This window comes from Heloderma suspectum, chromosome 1, assembly GCF_057233095.1.
Source record: "Heloderma suspectum isolate Gila_16-S chromosome 1, 16-S_ref, whole genome shotgun sequence".
NCBI lineage: Eukaryota > Metazoa > Chordata > Lepidosauria > Squamata > Helodermatidae > Heloderma > Heloderma suspectum.
The window spans coordinates 79,690,694-79,716,546 of record NC_139458.1 but is presented as its reverse complement, the minus strand read 5'-3'; the positions used below and the strand labels follow the sequence as shown (position 1 = coordinate 79,716,546).

Here is a 25,853-nt window from a genome sequence, read left to right as displayed (position 1 = left end):
GATGGATGATATTCTGGAGGTGACGGACTCGACCTTGAGGGAGCTGGGGCGACAGCTGACAGGAAGCTCTGGCGTGGGCTGGTCCATGAAGTCACGAAGAGTCGGAAGTGACTGACCGAATAAACAACAAAATGTGGCTTAGAAGAAACTCTTCTAAGATTCAGAGCATAGATTCAGCAAAGGAGAATTCACAAGTGATTGTAAAGTAGGTAAACCAAACAACTGGTAAAAACTAAAAAGGGTGACAAATAAATAGATGTCAAACGATTGGTAAATGTGTCATTTTTTAACCCATGCTTTTACTGGTATTTAATGTCTTTATTGTGTCATAATTGATTCTCTATCTCTGGTATAATTGCAGTTTTAATTATGCCTGAATTTGTTTGTATTTTATTTCTGGATAAATTGTTTTTTGTTTTGTTGAGAGCCATTCTGAGGCTTAGAGAACTGAGGGGTGTATAACTTTAACGGTCCTGGATCCAAAGGAGCGCATGAGTAGTTTTGCCTGTCTAATAGTGCTTTTGGAATTTGGTTTCCTACTTTATGGCTACTTTTGACTTTCAAAAGCAGATTGTGATATGCCATGGAGGTCTGCTGTTTAAGGGCGGGGGGCGTCAAATAGCCCACTGGATACCTTTCAAACCCAACCTTAATACCATTATAACGTAAATTTTATTTAAGGTAACGCTATTAAAGTGCTGCATTCAATATGCCAACACATTTGGAACACTCAACAATGGCCGCAAGACTGGAAAAGGTCAGTTTACATTCCAATTCCAAAGAAGGGCAACGCCAAAGAGTGTTCAAACTACCGCACAATTGCGCTCATTTCACATGCCAGCAAGGTGATGCTCAAAATCCTACAAGCTAGGCTTCAGCAGTATGCGAACCAAGAACTACCGGAAGTACAAGCGGGGTTTCGAAGAGGCAGAGGAACTAGAGATCAAATCGCCAACGTTCCCTGCATCATGGAGAAAGCAAGAGAATTCCAGAAAAACGTCTATTTCTACTTCATTGACTATGCTAAAGCCTTTGATTGTGTGGATCACAACAAACTCTGGCAAATTCTTAAAGTGATGGGAGTACCAGACCACCTTACCTGTCTCCTGAGAAACCTGTACGAGGGTCAAGAAGCAACAGTAAGAACCAGACATGGAACCGATTGGTTCAAAATTGGGAAAGGAGTACGAAAAGGCTGCATATTGTCACCCTGCTTATTTAACTTATATGCAGAGTACATCATGAGACACGTCGGGTTGGATGAATCACAGGTCGGAATTAAGATTGCCGGGAGAATTATCAACAACCTCCGATATGCAGACGATACCATCCTAATGGCAGAAAGCGAAGAGGATCTAAAGAGCCTCTTGTTGAGGGTGAAAGAGGAGAGTGCAAAAGCTGGTTTGAAACTCAACATTAAAAAATGAAGATCATGGCATCTGGCCCATCACTTCCTGGCATATAGAAGGGGAAGAAATGGAAGCAGTGACAGATTTTACTTTCTTGGGCTCCAAGATCACCGCAGACAGTGACTGTGGCCATGAAATTAAAAGACGCTTGCTCCTTGGGAGGAAAGCTATGGCACACCTAGACAGCATAGTAAGAAGCAGAGACATCACCTTGCCGACAAAGGTCCATCTAATCAAAGCTATGGTTTTCCCAGTAGTAATGTATGGCTGTGAGAGCTGGACTATAAGGAAGGCTGAGTGCCGAAGAATTGATGCTTTCGAACTGTGGTGCTGGAGAAGACTCTTACGAGTGCCCTGGACTGCAAGGAGGTCAAATCAGTCCATCCTCAAGGAAATCAACCCTCAGTGCTCATTGGAAGGACTGATACTTAAGCTGAAGCTCAAATATTTTGGCCACCTAATGCGAAGAGAAAACTCTCTGGAAAAGACCCTGATGCTGGGAAAGATTGAAGGCAAAAGGAGAAGGGGACGACAGAGGATGAGATGGCTAGATAGCATCACCGATGCAATGAATATGAACTTGAGCACACTCCGGGAGAGAGTGCAGGACAGGCAGGCCTGGCATGCTATGGTCCATGAGGTCACGAAGAGTCAGACACGACTGAATGACTGAACAACAACAACAACAATTACCTAAAAAACCAAGTGGATTGTACTAGTCACATCAACATTCAGTTGGAAAGAATTATCAAGTGGTACCCCAAATAATCAGTGTTCCATCTGAATTGTTCATCATTTTCATCAATTCGTTAGTTAAAACAGCAGCATAAAACCAATACAAAAGTGTAGGAACTGCAAAACGACACTCCACCCTTCCACTACTGCAAAGTGCTGTTTGGAACTAGCCCTGAATACAACTGATGCACAATGTGGTATCCCGCCTTCTGATGGGACAACATATTTCAGCAGTGCTCCAACATCTCCATTGGCCCATATGACTTTCTGGATAAATTTTAAGGTGCTGTTTTTGATTTTAATCTTCTTGAGACTTCCATAACTGCTTCTTCCCTATGGCTCCATTACACTCCTGAGACTGGCCAAGAGACCCTTTTGACTATTGCATTAATCCATATGAACCAATTAAAAATGTTTATAAGCCGCTTGAAATACCATGTGAATAGCCGGAAATAAAGCATATATTTAAATAAGGCTGAGATTCTATGTACATTTACTTGGGAGTAAGCTGCATTGAACACAGTAAAACTGACTTCCAAGTAAACATTCATAGGATTAGGCTGCAGATGTCAACTCTAGATAATGGGACCATATAAAGAGATGTGCTTTGGTAACTGCTCCACAATTGCGGAGCTCATACCTGGAAACTATGGTAAGATCTTGTGCTCTGACTAGCTTTTTAGTGGCCAGGGTATATTTATGTTAAGCATGTGGGAGTTATTTATGCTGACTGAGGTTTTCACTTAGGTATTTTACATCTTTTGTTTGTATATTTTATTCTGGCTTAATCATGTTGGAACTTGCCCTGAGTAAGATAAAAGTCTAAATAAATAGTTATAATATTTTCAGAAGTTATAATATAAACTATATAATAATCATATCTGCATTATCTAATAGACCTGCAAGCTCTTAATTCTACAAGACTTAACAATTCTGTTTTAACCATTTTTGTTTTATAAATTACTGTAGATATGTGTGAAACACCATTGAACTTGTCAAAACAGCACAGGTAAAGGGGCTGCAGAATGCATGCATGAAGAACAAATGTGGATAATAACATGTAGGCATTTGTGCAGTAAAATATTTGTTTAATGTGAGCAACTGGGGTATAGTTCAGATTTGATGCAATATCAATTTTTAATGCTAACAGGCAAGCTCACATCATGGCCTTTAGCAATATGCTTGCAAAGCCGGTGTACATGCACAGTAAATGAAAGCTAGGACAGTACCATGAAGTGTTATTGCCATATTTACAAGCAATGCAGGTGTGTGAACCTGCAGAGTGATGCAGGGTTATGCAATACAGTGAATGTGAATGGAATGTGGTAGAATGCATTGCAGTGTGCTTGTATGTGGCACACATCAGCGACGAGCAGATTAAATGATCAGAGCTCTCGTGGTCTGCATGTAACTATCGCAAATACCTGAACTCTGCATTTGTCTTCTTCCATTTCCCAGCCTTTTTACACCTTGCCACCCCAACTCCCATTTGGCATATGTACCGCACATGCAATGCAGAGCTATAAACGTGGCTGTAATGTGAATAAGTGAAATGTGCTTCGAGGGCGAGAGAGTGGCTGTCAATCGCAGAAGGTGCGCGTGCCGTTGCTTGCACGTATGAATGCAGCGCAATATGTGCTAGTGCAGCGTGATGCAGTCGATTACGTGTGGATGTAAAAATGGTGACTGATGCATGTGTGGGTGCAGTGCAGGTGCATGCAGTGAAATACCGGCGTGTTCCAACCAACGCAGGACTTGCGCGTTCTCTCTCTATTCCTGCCGTTTCATAAATACAGAAACAGGTATGGGGAATTTGCAGACAGGCGAGATCCATGTATTTTCCGCGCAAAGAAAAGAACCCACTCGGATTCTCCCGGCACCGGGACAGCAGGGCCTTCCCAGCTCTTCTCGTAACCCAATCGGGTCGGACGGAGGCGGCGGAAAAAAGCGGAACAGCGGACAGGCAGCTCGCTCGGCGTTCGATTGCTACTGCCTGGACGCAGCACTTGAGGAGCCCTCCTCCGGCTGAGAGCTCGCCCGCGTTCTTTTCGGCCCCGCCTCGGGCCGGCCTGGTTCGTCCGACCTTCCTAGGCTCTGCCTTCCTCCCGCCCCTCGCCTCGCCCCGCCCCCTCAGGGCTCTTCTGCCTTGCCCCGCGCGCGCCACAGGGCCGCCTCTTGGACAGTGGCCCCGCCCCTCCGCGCCCCGCCCCCTCGCGCGCTTTCCCTCTCCCCTCCGCCTTCGCCTCCGCCTCCCCCTTCCCCGCTCTCGCGCTCCTTCTCCCCCTTCTCCCCCCACCCGCCTCCCTGTCAGTGCGGTGGCTGCGCTGGGAAACATGGCGTCGGAGGGGATGATTTTAACGAACCACGACCACCAAATCCGCGTCGGGGTCCTCACAGGTAACGGGCCGCGACTGGCAAGCGGGGGCGGAGGTGGCTACGGGTCGGGGCTCGCGGCCAGGCCGCTCCATGCTGGGTGTCCCCGCCGCCGCCGCCGCCGCCGCCGCCCGCCTTCTTTCCCTGCCGTGGCTCCGCCGTCGCTGCACAGGAAGCCGGAGCACCGCTCGTCGGCTCCTTTCCCCGCGGCCCCCCTCCGAGCCCGGCCTCGGCTGCGCACCGTCGTCGCCGGCTGAGGTGGAAGAGAGGGAGGACGGGAGAAGCTGCCTTGGCGGGCGGCCGTAGCGATGGTGGGATTGGGCGCTGCTGCTGTTGCTGCCGCATGCGGGCGGGAGGCTGTTCAGTGCCGCAGCCTCGAGTTCGCCGCTCCCGCTGGGGACTGGCCCGTAAATAACCCGTGTGGTGGGAGGTAGAGGGGGAAAGGAACGGGGCGGGGGTCGGTGGGAGAGTGGATCTGGAGATGCCGGTTTGCCTCGGGCGCGAAGGGAGATCCAGGTGCAAAGATGCTTGGGAAAAGTGGGTGCACGGCCAGGCTGTGAGTGCAGGAACGGCATGATCCGCTTCTCTCTTCACAGGCCCCGGAGGAATCGAGCTCGGCATCCCCCATTCTCTTTTGGGGAGATGCCTTGATCCTGGGCCATTTTACATAGGTATCTTTGTAAATACAGCAGTTCGCGCTTCGGATCTTCAATCCAGGAACAGACTGAACGGGGTGTGTGTGTGTGTGTGTGTGTGTGTAATCATGGGTACAGGGCTGGTTCGAAGAGTTGGGTGAGGGACCCCAGGCAACATGGCTTTAGTGGGGATCCCTCCTCTTCCCCCAACTAATCTAATCTTACCAGCTGCGCTGCCGAGAGAGAAAAAGAGAGAGAGAGAGAGAGAGAGGCGGCGGTGGCGGCAGCCGCAGCTGCTGCTACTCCTTGCAGCCGCCTCCACTTTTTCTCCATTCAAGTGGGCAACGGAGCAGCTAGGAACAGTTACCAACGCCTCCACACTCTCTCTGGGTAGCGTGGCAGTTGGGGTTGGGCCCTTCCAGTTGCGCCATCCAGAGGGAGACAGTGAGTGAGTGGAGGCAGCAGCTGCTGCTCCTTGTAGTAGTGGCCTGTGATGCTCACTTGCTCAAACTGGTGAATAGTAGTAGAGGAGGCTGGAAGGGGCTCCTCTGCCCTCTCTTTGAATGGCATGGCAAATTGGATTGGGCCCACTGTACTGCCTAGAGGTGAGTGAGTGGAAGTAAGCAGCTACTATTTGCTACTGAGCAGGTGACTGAATAGCAGATGTGGCAGTAAGGAACACACAGTGCAATTTCCACTGTGCTCTCTGGGCAGCGTTTTGGTTGGGATTGAGTCCAGTGGGCCCAATCCTCCTAGCTGTGTCACCCAGAGAGAGCGTGAGTGAGCAGAGGTAGTGGCTGTTGCTCACCACCTGCACTTGCTTGCCTCCCCACCCAAGGAGCAGCCACTTTCACTTGCTTGCCTATTCCTTTGGGTAGCTATGCTGGGCCCAATTCCCTCTGCCTCCCAGAGGGAGAAAACAGATAAACAAGCTTCTTTGAACTGCTAGTCACTGGCCTACTTTGGGTAGGTGCAGCAGGAGGTGGACAGCAGCACAGAAGAGGGGAGACCCACACTTCCCTTCCGCAGTGGTGGCCTTCAGTGGCAAATAGTTAGGGGTTTGCACTGTTAGGTGCTCCTAAAGTGCTAGAGCCTTGGCAGTTTCCTGATGGTGCTGACCTCTGATGCTAGCACTGCATTCACTTGGAAAATCTCTTTCACGACACAGCAAGCCCTGTAGTGACTGTGTACTGATTTTTCCCCCCCTTCCCTTTTCTGTTTTTTTGGTGATATGATTGCCCAGGTGTATTTTTTGGAATTTTGACTTTGCGGTGTTAAGCCATATCTTGGAAAGACAGCTGAAGGGTTTAAATGATCTATGAGATTAAATTAGAGGTGCATAGTGATGGGAGGAATGGGGAATGCGGGTGAGTGGGTGTTTAAAAATCCTAAGGAGAGATTTTTCTTGTGCATATTTTATTTCATCTCCTTAAAACGACTTGGTGAGAGCTGAATTCTCTTCACTGAAGATTCCTAGTCTACAGGATGAGAGAGGATAAAATAGCTGAATGAGGAGTTGAATAGCAAATTGGAAATTTATTTCTTTAGTGTTGTGGTATTAAATCAAAATGCCTCACTCTTAAAAAGAATGTTCTATATTCATTTACTGCGTACTTGGCTGTCCCAGATTTTGGAGGAGTCTGTGGTCTGCCTATGAATAGCTACTTGGAACCTTCCTGAGTCTGAATGTGACAGAGGGAATTCCCCGAGTCTGATACTGTGCTGTTCTCTCTTCTTGGTACTGAAACTGCCAGCCCCTGATTTTCACTGCCAGTAGCTGCCAGTAGAATGTAGTTGTTGGGCTTGATTTTTTCCCCCCTGTTTTTCCCGTTAAGCCTTTTCCTGCAACAATATTGTGGCAGAATAAAGTTCTAGAAGCTGATGCTGTAAAAGAAACGTAAATCTTAATGATGCTTCCGCATCGCAGACAACTGGATCATTAAATATGGTAGATTTGGTTTGGCAAGGTATGATAATCAAATTGCTGGGATTTTGTTGTCTTCCGATTTACATACTTCCCCATCTATATTCTAGGAGGCCTAAGAATGTGAGAAAAACCATAGGTAAATGTGAAACCTTCATTGCATATTTTTAAAATTTCATTTCGTGGGACTGGAATTACTTTATTAGTATAATAGTTTTGACAGTGTTTATGTTATTATTGGGGAATAAAACAAGGAAAACTGTTTTGATAAAAAGTCTTAAAACCTCCTTATTTGGATGCAGCTGTCTTTCTTACTTGCAAATATAATTGATCTTTGAATCTTATAGGCATAATGAGATCTTTGTTAAAGATAAATACAACCCTCTTGTTTGAAAATAATATGTGTTTCTTGCAAAGTATAACTGGCTTGATGTCAAGATTTTGTAGCTAAGTATCCAGAATTGCAAAAAGTGCAGTTCCAAACAATAGGGAAGTTTCTTCATTTGTCTAGTTGGTATACTCTGATAAACTTTTTCAGAAGGTGGGCATTGTTTAATCTTAATGCTTTTTGTGTCATTTAAGTTTTACCTGCTTCAAGTTAATAATTGCAGTTTGGGTGTTCAAGTGAAGATGCTTTCTGCAGTTATGATAGCAAATTGCAAATGCAGTGTATAGGCTTTTTTGAAGTAATTCATGATATTTGAGGAAATTGCATTCCCGCCCCTCTTTCAGAAAAGTTTAACCATCACTGGCATGTTTCATCTGTAGCATATTAGGAATAATTGGAAATTTGTTAAGTTGTATAGTGTGAGCTCTTGAGCTCTTTCAGTTGTTTCATATTAGTAAAGTCTTATTAAAGTGTTTATAAACATTAATATTGCAATATTTTCTTGGGTAAAGGCTGAAAGTATTGGGAGGTGGTGTGTGTGTTTTAGTTTCAGTGGAGTTTGTCAATATTCATATTTTTGTTTTGATTGTGTTATTGATACAATACTCCTATAGTAAATAGTTTGAAGTGATATATCCTACCATTTAGTCAGGTTAAATACATTTTTAAGTACATTCTTCGCTTGTAGGTATCCTGTGTGTCAAAAGCCTTCTGCACAATCCTGCCCATTTCTTGTATAGTCACCCTACATATCCTTGATAGCACTATACACCGAGACATCTAAAAAATGAAACATAATAATGTAATTCAAAACTCTTGCTTTCTTGGTTACTCTCACAATTCCGTTCAAATAAAAATAAATCTTGGTGCTTTGTGGAGCAGCCAGTAAAGGGCAGGGTGGAGGGGGCAGCCAGATCAATGCAGTATGTGTGTGTGTGTGTGTGTATATATATATATATTCTTAGGATCCTAGCATATGATTGAGGGTGCTTTTCATTAACTTAGACTGCAGTAGCACATGGGGACAGAGCTAGTCTCTTGGGCATATTATGCCTAGGCCATAATAGGGATATACAAGAATTTTGTTTCACTTTGTTAAACATCAGAGCTTGCGCAGTTCACACCCCTGAGCTTGAATGCATATTTCAGGTAAAGCTTGCATATTCCTGAGCTTGAGATGACATTAGAAAAATGTGCATTTTGAAAAAAAACAAGGAAGTGTTTTCACACTTTGTTCAGTGTGGGGAAAGTATGCATTTATGTGTGTGCTTTAAAAAACATGCACCTAAATGTATATTTTTTTCCATTCAAGCAAATAAAAAAACCCTCACATTCAGGAATGGGAACAAGGCGGACCAGCCTTTGAGGTAGAACTTGGAGAACCTTGATGAGCTCAAGCCTTGCTGATTCTCTCATCCCTAGACGATAATGTAGTACTCGGCTCAGGGAGCTGAAAAAAATATTCCAGCTTCTTCAAAATAAGTATATTTCCCCAGCTCCATTTAATTCCTAAACACAAGATTTCTTAAGAGCCTGAGAGAAACAAACTGTTTAGGAATATATCATGGGCTACAAATAATTACCACAGCATACAGTAGCTATTTGACCCATGTGTGTAGCTGCTACAATATAGAACAGGGGTAGGGAACCTTTTTGGTTCTTGAGAACATTTTAGATTTTGAAATGTGTCCGTGGCACCATGAAAAATAGTTCTCAGGGGTTGGGTGGGTGGGCAGGCTCCCTCCCCCCCCCTTTGTGATTGCCTTCCTCCTCCAACTTATAGTTGAGATACATGTTAATCTATAATCCATCTGAGAATTTAGTATTTAGAAATATGCTGTTATAATTTTTGGTTCTACTGCTGTTCATTTCTGAACTGGGTTTATACAACAAATGATGACTAACAGTTGTGCTCCTTCATGAGCATTAATCCGCTTGAACTTCCAGGCAGGGTTGATTTCTGTGCAGTGGTTGCGAAGGTGTAGTCTGAAAATAAGAGTTAATACCCAGAACTGCTGAGTGGTGGATTTGCTACAACAGAGCAAATAAGGTTTGGAACACAGAGTTAATATTTATCTTCACTGAGGAATTCTGAGTAATACATGTAAACCATCTTAGGGTCATTGAGTTAGCAGGCTTGTAGACTGATCCTAAACATGTTTACCTAGAAGTAAATCAGTAAATTGAATTCAGTGGAATGTATTTCCTGATTAAACATGATAAGTTTACAGCCTTCATTGAATAAACCATGGCCGCTCTCTCACCTTGTTGTCAGACTACGATCATTGCAAAATGTTGCAAAGATATTCGTTTCTGTTGATTCTAGATATTTCTCTTGGTTTCAGTTGCTGTAAAATCCTATCTTATACACTAGCTCAGCATTTATTGCTTGCCCTGGAATGATTTTGATGGAAACCACACCATATGCTTTCCACTGGAAGACTCTAACTTAATTTTCTTCATATCCAGCAACCTTGGGCATAGTCTTGGTGTATTCCAGGAATTAATAGGAGCAAGTCCTTGATGGAAGGTAAGTATTTAGAGCTTGCCTACTCAGTGCAAATGCAGCATCCCCATTTCATGGGCACTGGAAGAACTAATGGCAGGTTTTCCTTGCTCTTTGAAATCAAATCCATACCTCAGTTGTGGGAATTTTTGTTGTTGCGAAGATGGCATATTGGCCATGAGACTATATACTGTCTATAGACTTGCCCCCCTTGCTCACCAGTATTTATTAAACGAGAAAGAATATGCACATTGTAATAGTGATTTTCTCTTAGTAGGCTCATCTAATGTATGTAGCTGTATGGAAAAGGGTTTTTAAAAAGTGTGCGTGTGTGTGTGTGTGGGGGGGGTAGTTCCAGAACGGTCCAGTTGGCTGATCTCCTCAAACCTTAAAATTGAAGGAAGAGGTTGTTTCACCCAGATTCTTCTCCTCCTCCTTTGCCTGGGTCCTCACAAAAGTTTCCTTGGGGACCTTGGGATTCCTTCTTATCTGTACTAACTTCCAGCTCTGTTCCTTGAGCCCCTCTTCCAGGCATCTCTTTTTCTATAGTATACCACTCTTTTTCTACAGCAATATAAACCATACATGCTCTGTAAACCTATGGCTTTTTAAAAGCCTCTGCTGGATTTCTGGATTGATATTTTTCTTGGAAATCTCAGGATATCATCAGCTGGCCTTGGTAGAGGAAGAAAATTTTGCCTGCCTGAAGTCTGCTTGCCTTCCCCTATTCCTGGTGGCCCTGCTGTGCCATCTGCCTTGGCAGTAGTCCTCCCCACCATAAGTATCCACTATGTGTTTGTGCCTGTTTTCAGTTTGGAAGATGTCAGGCACATATCTGTGCCTGAACAGATATCTTTTTTTTTAAGGAAGGTAGATTATAAAACTAGGTCAAATAGAATTTCACTTATACACAGATGGGCTCTGAAATATTGGTGACCAAGCAGGAAAGACGTTGGAGTCATGGTGGTTAGCTCAGTGGAGACTTTGTCCCAGTGTGCATCAGCTGTGAAAAAATGTGAATTCCATTTTGGGGTTGATTGGGAAAAGGATTGAAAATCATCTAGTATTGTTATGGTTTTATACAAATCTATGGTGAGGTCACACTTGGGATACTTTGGAAAGCCTTTCAAAAAGGACATTGTATTGCTGGAGAAGACGTAGAAAAGGTTAACCAAAATTATTAGGGGATTTCTTCTCTATGAGGGAAGGCTACAGCATTTGCGGGGTTCAGTTTAGAGAAAAGGTGAGGGGGGATATGATGGAGGTTTTATTAAATTATGCATGGTGTGGAGAAAGTAGATATGTGTTTGTTTTTCTTCTTCTTTCATAGTACTAGAATTTCAGTTCATAGAATAAAATTGATTTGCAGGAGATTTCCAGAAAAGACAAACCTCTTTATGCAACATATAATTCATTTATGGAATTTAGGAGATGATGATGGTTGCTAGCTTAGATGTTTTTCAAGGGGGTTAGACAATTCATGGCAGATTAGATTTGTTATGACTATATTGAACCTACAGTTTCAGAGGCAGTATGCCACAACAGGAGTAGCAGTACCAAGAGAGGCATTGCCTTCATGCCCCCTTTGTGTTTTTTTCACAGAAGTTTTGTTGGCCACTGTGGGAAATAAGATGCTGGACTAGATGGACCTTTGGTCTGATCCAGCTGAGCGCTTGTATCCCTTTTGTGTTCTTGTTTACAGCCTCCCCAAGTCCCTTTAGGTGTGTTCAAGGGCCTGTGCATGCCTAGCAGGACTTCTGACATCTGTCTTTGAACAGCAGTCCCCTACTGCATCAGAAACTGTTTTTGAAAAACTTAGTTATGTGGTTCAGGAGGATATTTTAGAGAACAATTAAAAGTCCTGGGTTAGTTGTTGTGGTCTCTGGGTGGCTGATACCTTTATCTCATTTACCACTCATGTTTATGAAAACGTGAAGTTGCATTTATGTGGAGGCATGCCTTTAGTGTATCCAGAATGATATTTACTCTGACAGCAGTCTTTCAAAGCCTCAGACAAAGGGCTTTCTCAGTCCTACCTGAGATCAGTTTTTAAAAAATGAAATGGAGATATTGGAGATTGAACTTCGGATTTTTGTGCAAAGCAGAATCACAGTTTTATCCTTAAATGATAAACAGTGTCACCATTATTTGGCTACCTTTCTTAATGACAGGATGAATTTCCATGCTCATTCCTATTTCCCCCCTCTCCTTTTGTATGATAGGCTGTCTGGCTTGAGAATGGTCCAACTACTTTGACTTCTAAATTAATGTCATCTTTTATACAGGTTTGTTTGTCTTTGTTATACTATTACCATATGTCTTGGCATCATATGGCTTATGTTCTGCTGTTCCATAAATATCAATCTACTTATGAAGCATCCCACTCTTTCTCTTTGCTGATCCCAAAATATGAACTGTGGGCTGGGATTTGGACATCCTCATGTTCAACATGAGAGAGGTGAGGAAATAGATGAAAATGTTTAATGTTTGGTCTAAAGTGGTGCTTATGTATTTAAAAACTATGAAATGAATGCCTAAAATGTAGATAGAATAGTGTTCTATTGTGTTATCTCAAACTTATAAAAGGGAAATACCCATAACAGAAGCACTTCACATATATGAATTCTTCTTATGATGGAAAATAACTTTGATTTTTCATGAGCGGTCTTAGACATAGGACTATATTTTTGGCCTTTACAATGAAAATAAAGATTGCTAGAATAACCAGACATGTGTTCTATGTATTAACACCTTGGTGTAAGAAAAAGCTCTCTAGTATTTTTTTTTATATTCTTCAATATCCGTTATAAGGATGGTAAGGGTATGGATGGTAATAGTTCCTTTTGACTGAAACTAGAAGAGTTTCAACTGTTACTGTTGCAGAAGTCAACTAGACAGTTCCTTAAAGTGATTTCACCACCACCATTCCTTTATTGGATAGTGCATAGAATGGGTTTTGTCTTGGATCTTGGTTCCTGTGTTAGCAAGACTAGGACAGATGGGCTGCAAATTGATAAAGTATTTCTAGACTTGGCCTTATCAGTCACTCTCCAATGAAGATTTTTATCTGTTTTTTGTACAGAAATACAGTCACGAAGATGTATAACTTAATTCCACTTTTACACAGGGCAGAATGACAACTTGCTTTTGTATAGAGAAAATGGACAGAGATCATCCCAGATTCAATATCATCCACTATTTGCATTCCTTTTATATCTACATCAGATATAACCACCAATAATCAGAGCCAATTACACACTTAAATATTAATCACTCGCATGCAAACATATACATTCAAGTCTGCATCCAGTCTTCATGTGATTACATCTTAATATTCAAACTCACCTTGACACTGGAATGTAAAACACTACTCTAGGTACTCTGTTCTACTGTAGTTTTTCAGGGTGTCTATTGGACAGAGCACAGGGAGTAAGATTGGAATGTACAGGCAATAGATACAATCTCATTAGTTTTCATTACTGGGTGTTTGATGCCAGATCAGCTTATGCTGCAAAATTCCCTAAACAGTGGCGAAATGTTAGATTTAACCCCTCCTTGCTTACCCCCACAGTCTATGTAGTTTTTTTTTCTTGTATTGAATTCTGCAATAGAAAGTTACTTTTAGAACACTTCAGTATACAGAAGGAAAGAATACTTGTCCTTTTTATGGAGTAGTGGCTTTAATTTAATTATATCTTTGTTCCTAGGGTTGGGCAATTGTACTCCCTCAAAAAAACAAAGTGAGGACATTTGAGGCAAAATCACATTAATGGAGTCTCTGTATGAGAAGATGGTCATGTGAATGCCCTGGCTCATATTCTAAGTTATATGTATTCACGTTAGGGGTTTATTTCAGGAGTCCATGCTAAGCTTTCGTCTTCTCCCTTTCATAATACAGAGAATTTGATGCTATTCTCCCTTTCTTAATACAGAGAATTCGTTGTTGAGAATTTGATGCTATAGGTAGCCTCTGTGTTAACAATTCACATGTAGTTATTAATCTGGGTCCTTCTTGATGGCTGCCATTACTATCAAGTCTATAAACCACATATGGACAACCTCTGGGCTGCTTGTGACCCTTGGCTGAGTTCTGTGCAGCCTGCAGGCTCCTCCCTGCTCCCCAGCTGACTAGCCTCCTCCCTCCCTACTGCTCAGCTGACTGGGAAGTCATGCAGTGGAGAAGTGACAATCTGTGTGCTCCTCATCTGTTCTCAGTGCCAGTTAACACCCAACAATCCCATCATGTAACACTCCTCTCCCCTCCGCTGATTGGTTCTGTCTTGGTATGTGACTGAGTGGAGGGAAGTGTGTGTGTGTGTGTGGGGGGGGGTTTGAACCCAGGTACTGCCCCACTGCTGGCATGCAATTCCCAACACACTGCTGCATGCAGAGAGCAAAAAGGTTGCCCAGCGTGCTATAATCTGACTTTTATTAACTGGTTAACAGTTGATTATTTGTAGGTTAAATGATAATACTGGCCATGTGAAAGAATACAGTGACAAGCCAAAGAAATATGCATGATATGCTGACAAACACTCATCTACAACTTTGAAACTGCCAAGCTTGCCTGATATTGTATCTGCAATTGGCATCCATTCATTGTTACTAATGAACTTACAAAATAGAAAACTTCCCGTGGGAAAAATAATACATTAGGAAACTTTTCATTAGGAAAATTTTCCATGGTAAGTTTTCTGCTCCCCATCACTGCCAGGCAGAAGCTTGACTTTTGTTCTAGTTACCTGGGCAAAACACCCAGTGCCCAGGGTGCATATTTTTCTAATATATGCATTTTTGTTTAGAGAACTGTATTGCAAAACTCTGACGAGTGTGAATACTGAAGGATAACTACATTCCATTTTGCCCATTGATTTCGGGAAGTGCGAATTTGGTAAGTTGTTATCAAAATAGGAACTGAATGGAATCCTCCCCCCTCCCCCCAGTATAAAATAGCTTAGGGCGCAATCCTATGCATGTTTAGAGAGGAAAAAGTCCTACAACCACTTCCAGATTGGCCTGTCTGGTTCAGGGCCAGTACCTGCCAATCACTAAACTTAAAGCCTAGAACAATGTGATTAGTTTAAAATAATTCAATATTTGAAGTAATAGTAAAACTGAAGTAGTTCTTTGTATGAGTCCCTTCCAGCAAACAGTAAGCTACACAACATAAAATGTATATTCTCACCAGTTAAGCTTTGCAATATACATTAGTATTACCTATGGAATTTTAAAATCATAAATAAAATATTTTACCAGAATGGGGGAAACACAGTGGGAAAACAAGAGATTCTGGTCATAGTGAAGTAGTGGAGAGTATGCCAAAAACAAACACAGAGATGTTGTGTGGTGGAGAACATTGATAAATGTTCAAAGGTCAGAAATTGACTATTCCCTACTCCCAAAAGAAACAGAGGGCTTGTTGTGATTGGGAATGTATTTTGATAGGTGCCAAGGGATTTATTTGCTGACCTGCTTTGGCATTCTGGGAACTGTGCTGTTTGCCTGGAGCCTATGTTAAAGATGTCTTTGAAAGGTTGCCAAAGCTTATTAAAGCCACTGGCGGCCAGCCAATGCTGCTTATCCAGGTGGGCACCAGTGTGCTGTAACAAAAATTGTGAAAATAAAAAAGGTTGGGAGCAAGGTTGAAAGGATGGGATGGCATATGGCATTCAATATCTTACCACTCCTCTTGGTGGTACTAAGAGATGCACAAAAAACAAGGCATATTCTACTGGTGAACTGATGGTTGTATGTATTTGGTACAAATAGATGGGATCTGATTTCCTAGGTCATGCGTTGTGGTTTCAAAATGATGGGCAACTGGAAAGAGTTGGATATATATAATTAAAATAACAATGAGTGTGTTGTAATAGTTGGCTCACTGTATTGCTGAGGAGTTTCCTCATGCAAGGAGTTGATATCTGAGGATATAGGGCAGAATCCAACACTGCCTTTGTGTGCACAGCCACCCTGGCCAGTTCTGGTCTACAAGTGGTCTCTACCACTTGCGGAATAGCTAATTAGCACTTCCAGAGGCAAGCTGAAAGGAGTGGAAATACTCATTTCTGAAATGGGGCAGGTCAGTGGAGCTTGTATAAGGGAGCTCCGCCTACCGGCCCCCTTCCAGAAACGAGCATTTCCGCTCGTTTTGGCTTGCCTCCATAAGTGCTAAATCGCCATTTCACAAGTGGTAGGGGCCGTTTGCGGACCAGAATTGGCAGGGCTGGTTGTGCATGGACCAGAATTGGCAGCCAGCTCTGCTAGCAGATGGGCAGCAATGGATTTTGCCCATAGGTTGTAAGAAGGGAGATGTATACTTCATATTTAAAAAGCCCAAAATTTTATTATCTACAACAAAGTAATCTAAATTGTGCACTAAGAGAGCCTAAATTTTGACTGAGGTGCGTATTAACTGATGTAAGCAATGGCTCATCTATTCTATGAGTGGCAATTTGAAGTATTTTAAACCTTTATTAATGACTGGAAAATGATGATGTAAAGCAGGGGTAGGCAACCTGGTGCCCTCCAGATATTTTGGTTACAACTTGCACTAGTCCCAGTCAACATGACAAATGGTCAGGGACTATGTAATTCATAGTCCAAAATATCTGGAGGGCATCTAATGTAAAGTATGCATAATTCGGCATGTGCTTCTCATAGAGAAGAGCAAGGAGCTGTGCAGAATAGCCAAATCTTCCCACCTCTTCAATAGAAATCCTGTATTTGATACCCCCTCTGGGTTCTGAGATTTTTAAGGCAAATAACGTATTCTCTATTGAACTGTATGAAGTTCAGTGGCAACACCAGAAAATATAGGGGTATAGAAGGGGCAAAGTTCATTGCTAGGGGGGTGGGGAGATGCTTCATCTGACATCTTAGATTTCTGAAAAAGAAATAACTATTTCAAGTTAATGCTTTCATCCCGAACATAGGTTCTCCACATAAGTCCTATTGGTTTTGATAGTTAACTTTTCAAGTGAGCATGCTTAGAATTTTATAATTTCTAGTTTATAATTCAGTTCTAATTTACAGGTGCTGACAGAAGTTTGTGTTTTTGGACTAGTGAATAATGTAGAAGCTATTTTGTTTGCCCTGCAGAAGTGTGATTGTGAGCAAGCTTGTCATATCTTTAATTTCATTGCCTTTAGGAATAGTATAAGAGGCAGAAATTCAACAGAAGCAGCTTTGGAGGTGAAGTTTTCCCATTGCTTCATATGTTCAACTTCTGACCGTATCACAGCGATCAAAGACTTCTTTATCACAGAGAAGCGGCACTCTTACATATTTGCTTGCCCAGCCTCTGATACACAGATTGTGATGTCAGCATAAAGTAATAATTACTGATGGCATAAGGTTGGCACCTTTTTTCCTAGTAGTGCTCCCAGGTTTCATCCCATGAAGCTGGATGATGGGAGATTCAGGACACATAAAAGAAAGTACTCCTTCACACTGTGCATAGTTAAACTATGGAATTTGCTACCATAAGATTTAGTGATCGTCACCCATTTGGATGGCTTTAAAAGGGAATTAGACAAATTTGTGGTAGATAAGACTATCTATGGCTACTAGTCATGATGGCTATATATTACCTCCAGTATTGGAGGCAGTATGCCTTTGTATACCAGTTTCTGGGGAACATGGGTGGGAGAGTGCTATTGCATTGAAGTTCTACTTGTGGATTTCCCACAGGGAACTGGATAGACCTTTGGTCTGATTTAGCATAACAGGTGAAGCCTTTCTCATCTCTGCATCTCCATTTTACGATATTGAAAGGCTTCACCTTCTTTGAATTCCTGTGTCTCCTACAGATACTCCTGGGTTGGGTGGATTGTTGCTTTGTTGTTGATTGTAATATGAGAATAGACTGTGATGGACCTTTTGTCTATAAAGGCTTTTAACTAAAAAGGGAAAGGGAGGAGGTGAGACTCAAAGGTGGGTAGTGGGAAGGGGGTGTTACAGACCCTACCCAACAAAAGCATAAGGGGAGGAGGCTACAGGGATGAGCTGAATGCTGGCCCCCTTTCCAACTCCAAACTACTCTTTTCTACTTCTGTCTGCTCCAAAGCTCATTGCGACATGAAAATCGCACTCCAAGTTCTCTTCAGTGAAGAGGAATCTCTGTACTACTAAGCGCTTGTGATGTGGGGCAGAACATTTTCCAGGGATTTATTTTTCCTTAGAAATTTTTCCATTTCATAAGTGCATTAGTAAAAATGAATGTGTGCCAGTTGTGAATAGAATATAAGGCAAGCTTAACAGTTTCAAAGTTGTAGTTAATGTTTTTTGGGTGATTATCCATAGCAAACATATATGTAATTGAAATACACATATGTCTCAGAGTGAAATCGAACTAGAGATGTGAAGGCCTGGAAAAACCCTGGAAAAATTCAGAAAAAAACTTTTTTTTTCCCAAGGACCGTTTTTGTTTTTTCCGAAAAATTGAACAGCTTTGGATTATGAAACATTTTCTTTTAGAATGTAAGACAAAGTATATACGCAGCCTTTACTCCCTGCAAAATGATTTCTAAAAACTATGTAATAAGAACACTTTTACAGAAATACTAGAGATGTAAAATGTGTGGAACTAATGAAGTCATGGGGGAAAATATTTTTAATCCTCTCTGTAAGATTCCCAGCATAGTTAGTTCTTTCATTCCTTATTAAAATTATTGATCTACAGTATATTTTACTGAGAGACATTTATGCTCAGTTTCCCAACGTGAGTAGAGCCAGTGTGGTGTAGTGGCAAGGGTGTTGGACTAGGGGCTGGGAGATCTGGGTTCTAGTCCCCATTCGGCCATGGAAGCTCACTGGGTGACTTTGGGCCAGTCACAGACTCTCAGCCCAACCCACCTCACAGGGTTGTTGTTGTGAGGATAAAATGGAGATGAGGAGGATAATGTAAGCCGCCTTGGGTTCCTTGCAAGAGGAAAAAAGGCAGGGTATAAATGCAATAAATAAATAAATAAATAAATAGTCACCAATGTGCATTCAGTACATGTGCATTCTTGTCAGCTTGGGTTTGTTCTGTAGAGTCCTGTGTTTCTGATGCTGTAGCAGTCATTTAAGTTCTAATCTATTCAGATAATAATTACCAATCTACTAACTGAATTTACTTTCAAAAGTTTTAAAATATAATGATGATTTTATGAGTAAACAAAGTCATACATAAAATAACTTTAGGAACAGAAAGGCTGCTTTATGTTCCTAAAGCAGCCCTCCCCAATCTGGTGCCTTGTGGATGTTTTGGAGTACAGTGCCCAGCATTCCTGACCATTGGCCATGCTGCTTTGAGGCTGATGGGAGCTGAAGTCCAAAATATCTGGAGGGCACCAGTTTGGGGAAGGCTGTCTTAAGCAACAGCGTGACTTTAGATCTGTAAAGAGCTCTAAAAAAAAAAGTATTGCGTATTTTTCCATTTTCTCAAAAATTTCCCATTTTTCCAAAACCCCCTAGGGAAAAAACATTTTTTTCTGTGGCCTCAAAATTTGTGGAAATTTTACATTTCTAAATGGAAGTAGTAAATAATGACAGTGGAATCGAATGTGCCCCAACAACCTTAATGAATGAGAGTTAAACTCTGTAGAAATCGATGAATAGTTGTCAGCATACCATGCACATTTCTTTGGGGTGGTAAAATTAATTAACATGTCAACATTTTCAGTAATGTTGTATTGTTTTAAATTTAAAAAATGTAAGGGAAATGCATGCTAGTACCTTTAAATTTTTATAAGTATTCCAATAAACATTTCTGTATAATATACCGTTAAAATCACATTAAGAGTGCTTTAATTTTTTCCTCAAATATTTCAGATCTAATACTTGTGGTGTTTTGGGACAAAAAGTTAACATGGTATACCTTTAATTAGTTTTGTTGTTTACTAAACACAAGTAAAGTAAACATGCTAAATTAGATCTCTCTCTAGAGCATCAGAACATTTTACAATGCAAACGGAAAATTTTCATAAGCAAAGAACCCTATGCAAATTAACCTAATTTGCATGTGGAAATATTCTGGAAAATTTCCAATTCAGAATTTTCCGGAAAATTCTGATCATGAGAGGCGAGGAGCATTGGCCCTTGCTATCAGGCTTATGGAGGTCCGTCCATAAGGGTGAGGAAGTTGCTTTTTTCAAATGAAAGCTCAAGATTTTTCAGGATTCTTAACTCTCTGTGTTTCTGGAATTGCAGAATATTCACACTCATAGCTATTAAACAATAAATTCTATTAGTGGTTTGAATAAGCCTAAAAGTAAACCACAAACTCTTAACACAAAAACACAAGATTTAGATAATATAGAACAACTAAAACTTGAAAGCTTTAGGGTACAATCTTATGCATGTTTAGACAGAAAAAAGTCCTACAACTCCCAGTGTTCTCCAGCCAGCTTTGTTCTGTCAACACATGCATAGGATTGTACCTTTAATTTCATTTCAGTTTCAAGCATGCTGTCCCTTTTCATAGGTTGGTATCTCCATTTAATAAAGGGTGACCAAGCTCAAACTCAAGTGGAATTTTACCTGTATCACATTGGTGTTAGGGGTTGATTTAAAGATTAATGTATCTGCATTGTTCCAATGACAACCATGCTGTCTTTAGTTTTTGCTTTGAATCTGTTTTGAAAGTGTTCCATATTGATGTCTGTCCATCCTCTGACACTTTGTGTTTTGGAATCTGGCCACTTCCAACTTGCAGCTACTTCTATCACCTTTCTTGTGCTCATTCTTTGTGTTTGGATATCTGGAAGCTAACTGGGCATTGATATTGCCAGGTCATTTGGAACGTGGTGTGTTCCTGTACTCCTACTCCCTTACTCTTTTAATTTTATTGGCAGTTGGTGGAATCCATTGCTTATTGTAGGCACTTAAGTATGATAAGAAATAAAGGAATATGCTTCTAGAAGCTTCCATTAGGACTTTGAGAAGAAACTGTTTCATTCCTTCTTTCCTTTTTCATCCATACATTTCTTTAAGCAAAAGCCCATGGGTATAGGGGCATAGTATTGAAATTTTACTCTTCTTGAAATTCCACAAAACCTAGGCTGCTGCAGCATCTGACTGGATAGAGCAGGAGTCCCCAACCTTTTTGGACCCATGGGCACATTTGGGAATTTGAGAAACTGCTGAGGGCACCACCACAACATGACTGTTGGAGATCCTTGTGGGTGCCATGTTGGGGACCCCTTGTCCTTTCATATTTTAATAAGAGTTCAGCGGTTTGCAACCTTTTTCTGTTATATTCAAGCTAGACATCTTAGAGTCACTAACAGTGCAATCCTATACAATCCCAAGGAGTAAGCTCCACTGAGTTCAGTGGGACTTACTTCCAGGTAAGTGGGTATAGGATTGCAGCCTAAACTAGGTAGAGCCAGAGTTTTGTTGGGAATTAACCTTGAAAGGCAACAAAAATGATTTGAGAAATCCAGCATTAAAGGGAGAAGTGTGGCTATATGTGATTGGGTTCACATCAGCACCAAATGTTTTGTTTTTGTGTGTGTGTTTTTTGAACGAATAATTGAGCAAGAGAGTGGTATTGTTGAATACAGCTTAGAATCCAAAGATCAAATGAGAAGTGTACTGCTTCAGATTTTGAACCATTGCCTTATTGTCCAGCTGCAGAGTTAGCCACATACATGAACCACATACATTATCAGTGTTGTTGTTTTTTAAGCAAATGCCAGAACATTTAAGCTGTCGAGGAAAGCCTCATTGTCCATCTTTCAATAAACTCTGTATAGAAATCACAGCATATTGACACTGCAGTCTTTCACTAATTTAAAATTAAAATTTGCTTACTTTTGTTAGAGAAAAGCTAATTTTAACCTCATCTGTCTATTTGATTCTAAGGCTATTTGGTTTGCCTAAAACAAAGAGAAGCTGCATTAAGAACATAAGAGTCCTGCTGGGTCAGACTAAAGGTCTAACTAGTCCAGCATTCTGATCCCACAGTGGCCGACCAGATGGCCATGGGAAGTCTACAAGCAGGACATGAGAGCAATAGCTATTTTGAGTGTACTTTCACCTTGCTCCCTTAAATAGTTTCCCCACCCCCACCTCCATTAGTAATTTCCAGAGGCAGAATGAACAAAAAGAACATGAGGACCAGGGAATCAAGAAGATCATATCTTGATTACCCCTGACCCTGTGTATGTTTGAGAGAGTGCTCTCAAAATGCTCCTTAAACTTGACTGAGTTTTTTTAAAAGTTCAGATATTCAGCACAAGATACCTGACAAATTGATATCTGGCAAGAGGAAGTAAGGAGGTGAGGAAGTGTTCACTGGTGAAAACAATTGTGCATCCAAAGAGTATTCTTGTGTATTTCTTTTGGAGTCTTGTTTTGCAATGTTTATAGAGGTTTGTTCTATTAGAAGTGGATATTCTGAACACTTCAATTCTCTTACAACTAAGGACAGCTATTGGTTTAAAACTGTAGCAGGCGTACTAAATTGATTATCTGAGACAGTAATGTATAATAGATATGCAAAGGTTGTCAACTATATAGCTCTATTTGAAGATATAGCAAAAACATCACAACATACATGGTCTGTGAAGAAAATCACATCCCTAAGTGTGAATAAAAATGAAATTACTGTAAGATCAAAGTGTCTTTCTTCACAAAATTATCTGATACTGGTTTTCTCAGTCAATAGTGTCCCTTATCTAAAGTACAGAAAATATATTTTTGAGACGGAGCTGTATTTGTTGAACATAATTAATTATGCATACAAGGAGTGAGGCTATTGCAGCTTTCCATTTTTACAGATAAAATCAGCAACTTCAACTGGGAAAGGGCTCCAAATCTATCACAAAATGAAGTGTCCATGTGGTACGAGTGGTGTGATTTAGAATGTTATTTATGGATATGTTCTTTGTAATATGCTATTTGAGAAAAAATGGCTGAACCCTTGAATTGTAAGGTTAATAGGACCTGATATAGAACTATTACAGAAAGCAACGTATTAGTTCATAGGGCTACTATAGAGGAAAACACAACTGGCCTTCTATGACACTTTCCCATCATGTAATCATTATGGAGATTTGTGAGGGAAGAAATGATGGTAAAGGTTGCAGTGATTTTGAAATGCTACCTCAACTGTAGTACAATGCTAAATGTTTGTATTTTTTTTAATACCACCCTGACTTGAGTCTAGGGATGGAAGAACCAGTGACTTTCGAGCTTGCCCAAATTGTCCAAAATGCAGTTTCAACCTCATTTCAGCCTGCTCCAATTTTTGCTTTCTGTCTGTTGTTCAGCTTCTTTGATTGGTAAAAGTGCGCATTTCGAATGGGGGGGAAATCACATTTCAACACATATTTTTCAAAAGTATCCACTGTCCTTCTGTTGACTAAAGTGTAAAAACGTGCATTTTAAAATGTGAAGTTAAAAATGCATTTTTCAAATGTGATCATAATTTTTGTTAATTTGCTAACATTTCCTGAATAAAACCTCTACTACTCATGTTTGGGATTGCAAACATGACATTTTTGGATGATTTGTGAACATAAATCCTTGTATATCCCTACTTGAGTGCCTTGGATGGGATTTACAGTAATTGTATATTAAAAAATAAGAGTAGCTCTCTCCAAGGTCAAAATCCAATTAGCATTCAGCCTCTCACAGTCATGTGGGTTTTATATAATGATATCTGCTGTCAGTGTATAGAACAGCCTTCCCCAACTGGGTGTCCTCAAAATGTTTTGGACTACAATTCCCCATATCCCTGATAATTAGCTATGCTGCCAGGTCTAATGAGAGTTGAAGTTCAAAACATCTGGAGCACACCAGGTTGGGGAAGGCTGACATAGAACATGCACAAAAATACAAAGTGGTAGTTGTAATAGCAAAACATATTTAAAAATGCTTTCTAAGAAATGTTTCAAGAGCATGCCTTTTTTAAAAACCAGTATGACATTTCTGAGCTATCTCAAAAGAAGAAGAGAAGTCAAGATGAGGACAGGTGTTCTTGTCCTGAAATCCCTCGGCTCTGTCCCTAATATTTATACATTTACTGACGAGCTGGTACATGATGCTTAATAAAGGAAGGAACTTCAGCTCAGGACTCTTTTGCAATAGACTATTAATTTTAGCAAAATTCCCTGCTATGTTGTTCAGTCGTTAAGTCGTGTCCGACTCTTCGTGACCCCATGGACCATAGCACGCCAGGCCTTCCTGTCCTCCGCTCTCTCCCGGAGTGTGCTCAAGTTCATATTTATTGCATCGGTGATGCTATCTAGCCATCTCATCCTCTACTGTCCCCTTCGCATTAGGTGGCCAAAATATTTGAGCTTCAGCTTCAGTATCTGTCCTTCCAATGAGCAGTCAGGGTTGATTTCCTTTAGGATGGACTGATTTGAGCTCCTTGCAGTCCAGGGGACTCATAAGAGTCTTCTCCAGCACCACAGTTCGAAGGCATCAATTCTTCGGCGCTCAGCCTTCCTTATAGTCCAGCTCTCACAGCCATACGTTACTACTAGGAAAACCATAGATTTGATTATACAGACCTTTGTCGGCAAGGTGGTTCTCTGCTTCTTACTGTGCTGTCTAGGTTTGCCATAGCTTTCCTCCCAAGGAGCAAGCGTCTTTTAATTTCATGGCCACAGTCACCGTCTGCGGTGATCTTGGAGCCCAAGAAAGTAAAATCTGTCACTGCTTCCATTTCTTCCCCTTCTGTATGCCAGGAAGTGATGGGGCCAGATGCCATGATCTTCGTTTTTTTAGTGTTGAGTTTCAAACCAGCTTTTGCACTCACCACTTTCACCCTCAACAACAGGCTCTTTAGATCCTCTTCTCTTTCTGCCATTAGGGTGGTATCGTCTGCATATCTGAGGTTGTTGATAATTCTCCCGGCAATCTTAATTCCGACCTGTGATTCATCCAACCTGGCGTTTCTCATGATGTACTCTGCATATAAGTTAAGTAAGCAGGGCGACAATATACAGCCTTGTTGTACTCCTTTCCCAATTTGGAACCAGTCGGTTGTTCCATTTCTGGTTCTTACTGTTGCTTCTTGACCCTCGTACAGGTTTCTCAGGAGACAGGTAAGGTGGTCTGGTACTCCAATCTCTTTCAGAATTTGCCAGAGTTTGTTGTGATCCACAAAATCAAAGGCTTTAACTTAGTCAATGAAGCAGAAATAGACGTTTTTCTGGAATTCTCTTGCTTTCTCCATGATGCAGGGAATGTTGGCGATTCGATCTCTAGTTCCTCTGCCTCTTCGAAACCCAGCTTGTACTTCCAGTAGTTCTCGATTCACATATTGCTGAAGCCTAGCTTGTAGGATTTTGAGCATCACCTCGCTGGCATGTGAAATGAGCACAATTGTACGGTAGTTTGAACACTCTTTGGCATTGCCCTTCTTTGGAATTGGAATGTAAACTGATCTTTTCCAGTCTTGTGGCCACTGTTGAGTGTTCCACATTTGTTGACATATTGAGTGCAGCACTTTAACAGCATCATCTTTTAGGATTTTAAATAGCTCAGCTGGAATACTGTCATCTCCGCTGGCTTTGTTGTTAGTAATGCTTCCTAAGGCCCCCTTGACTTCACTGTCTAGGATGTCCAGCTCAAGTTCAGTGAGCACACTATCATGGCTATCAGGGACATTAAGATCTTTCCTGTATAGTTCTTCTGTGTATTCTTGCCACCTCTTCTTAATCTCATCTGCTTCTGTTAGGTCCCTGCCTTCCTTGTCCTTTATCTTGCCCGTCTTTGCACAAAACGTTCCCTTGATACCTCCGATTTTTTTTGAAAAGATCTCTAGTCATTCCCATTCTACTGTTTTCCTCGATTTCTTTGCATTGTTCATTTAAGAAGGCCTTCTTGTCTCTCCTTGCTATTCTCTGGAACTCTGCATTCAGTTGGATATATCTTCCCCTTTCTC

At 41.3% G+C, this 25,853-nt stretch overlaps 1 protein-coding gene across 19 annotated transcripts in view; it reads left to right on the top strand.

Moving 5' to 3' along the window:
• Positions 1-3,804: 3,804 nt before the first annotated feature.
• Positions 3,805-25,853, top strand: part of GPHN (gephyrin) — a 483,693-nt gene continuing 461,644 nt past the window's right edge. For 16 of the 19 annotated variants that reach the window (XM_084849007.1, XM_084848989.1, XM_084849053.1 and 13 more), the window contains exon 1: positions 4,454-4,541. Coding sequence is in view for 13 of the 19 variants with exons in the window: in XM_084849019.1 (XP_084705145.1) it covers positions 4,478-4,541 (64 nt within the window). In the remaining 6 variants the exon portion in view is untranslated. Of the gene's footprint in view, positions 3,947-4,453; positions 4,542-25,853 lie in introns of those variants that run through there. The other 3 variants (XM_084848936.1, XM_084848902.1, XM_084848962.1) reach the window with 2 other exon arrangements.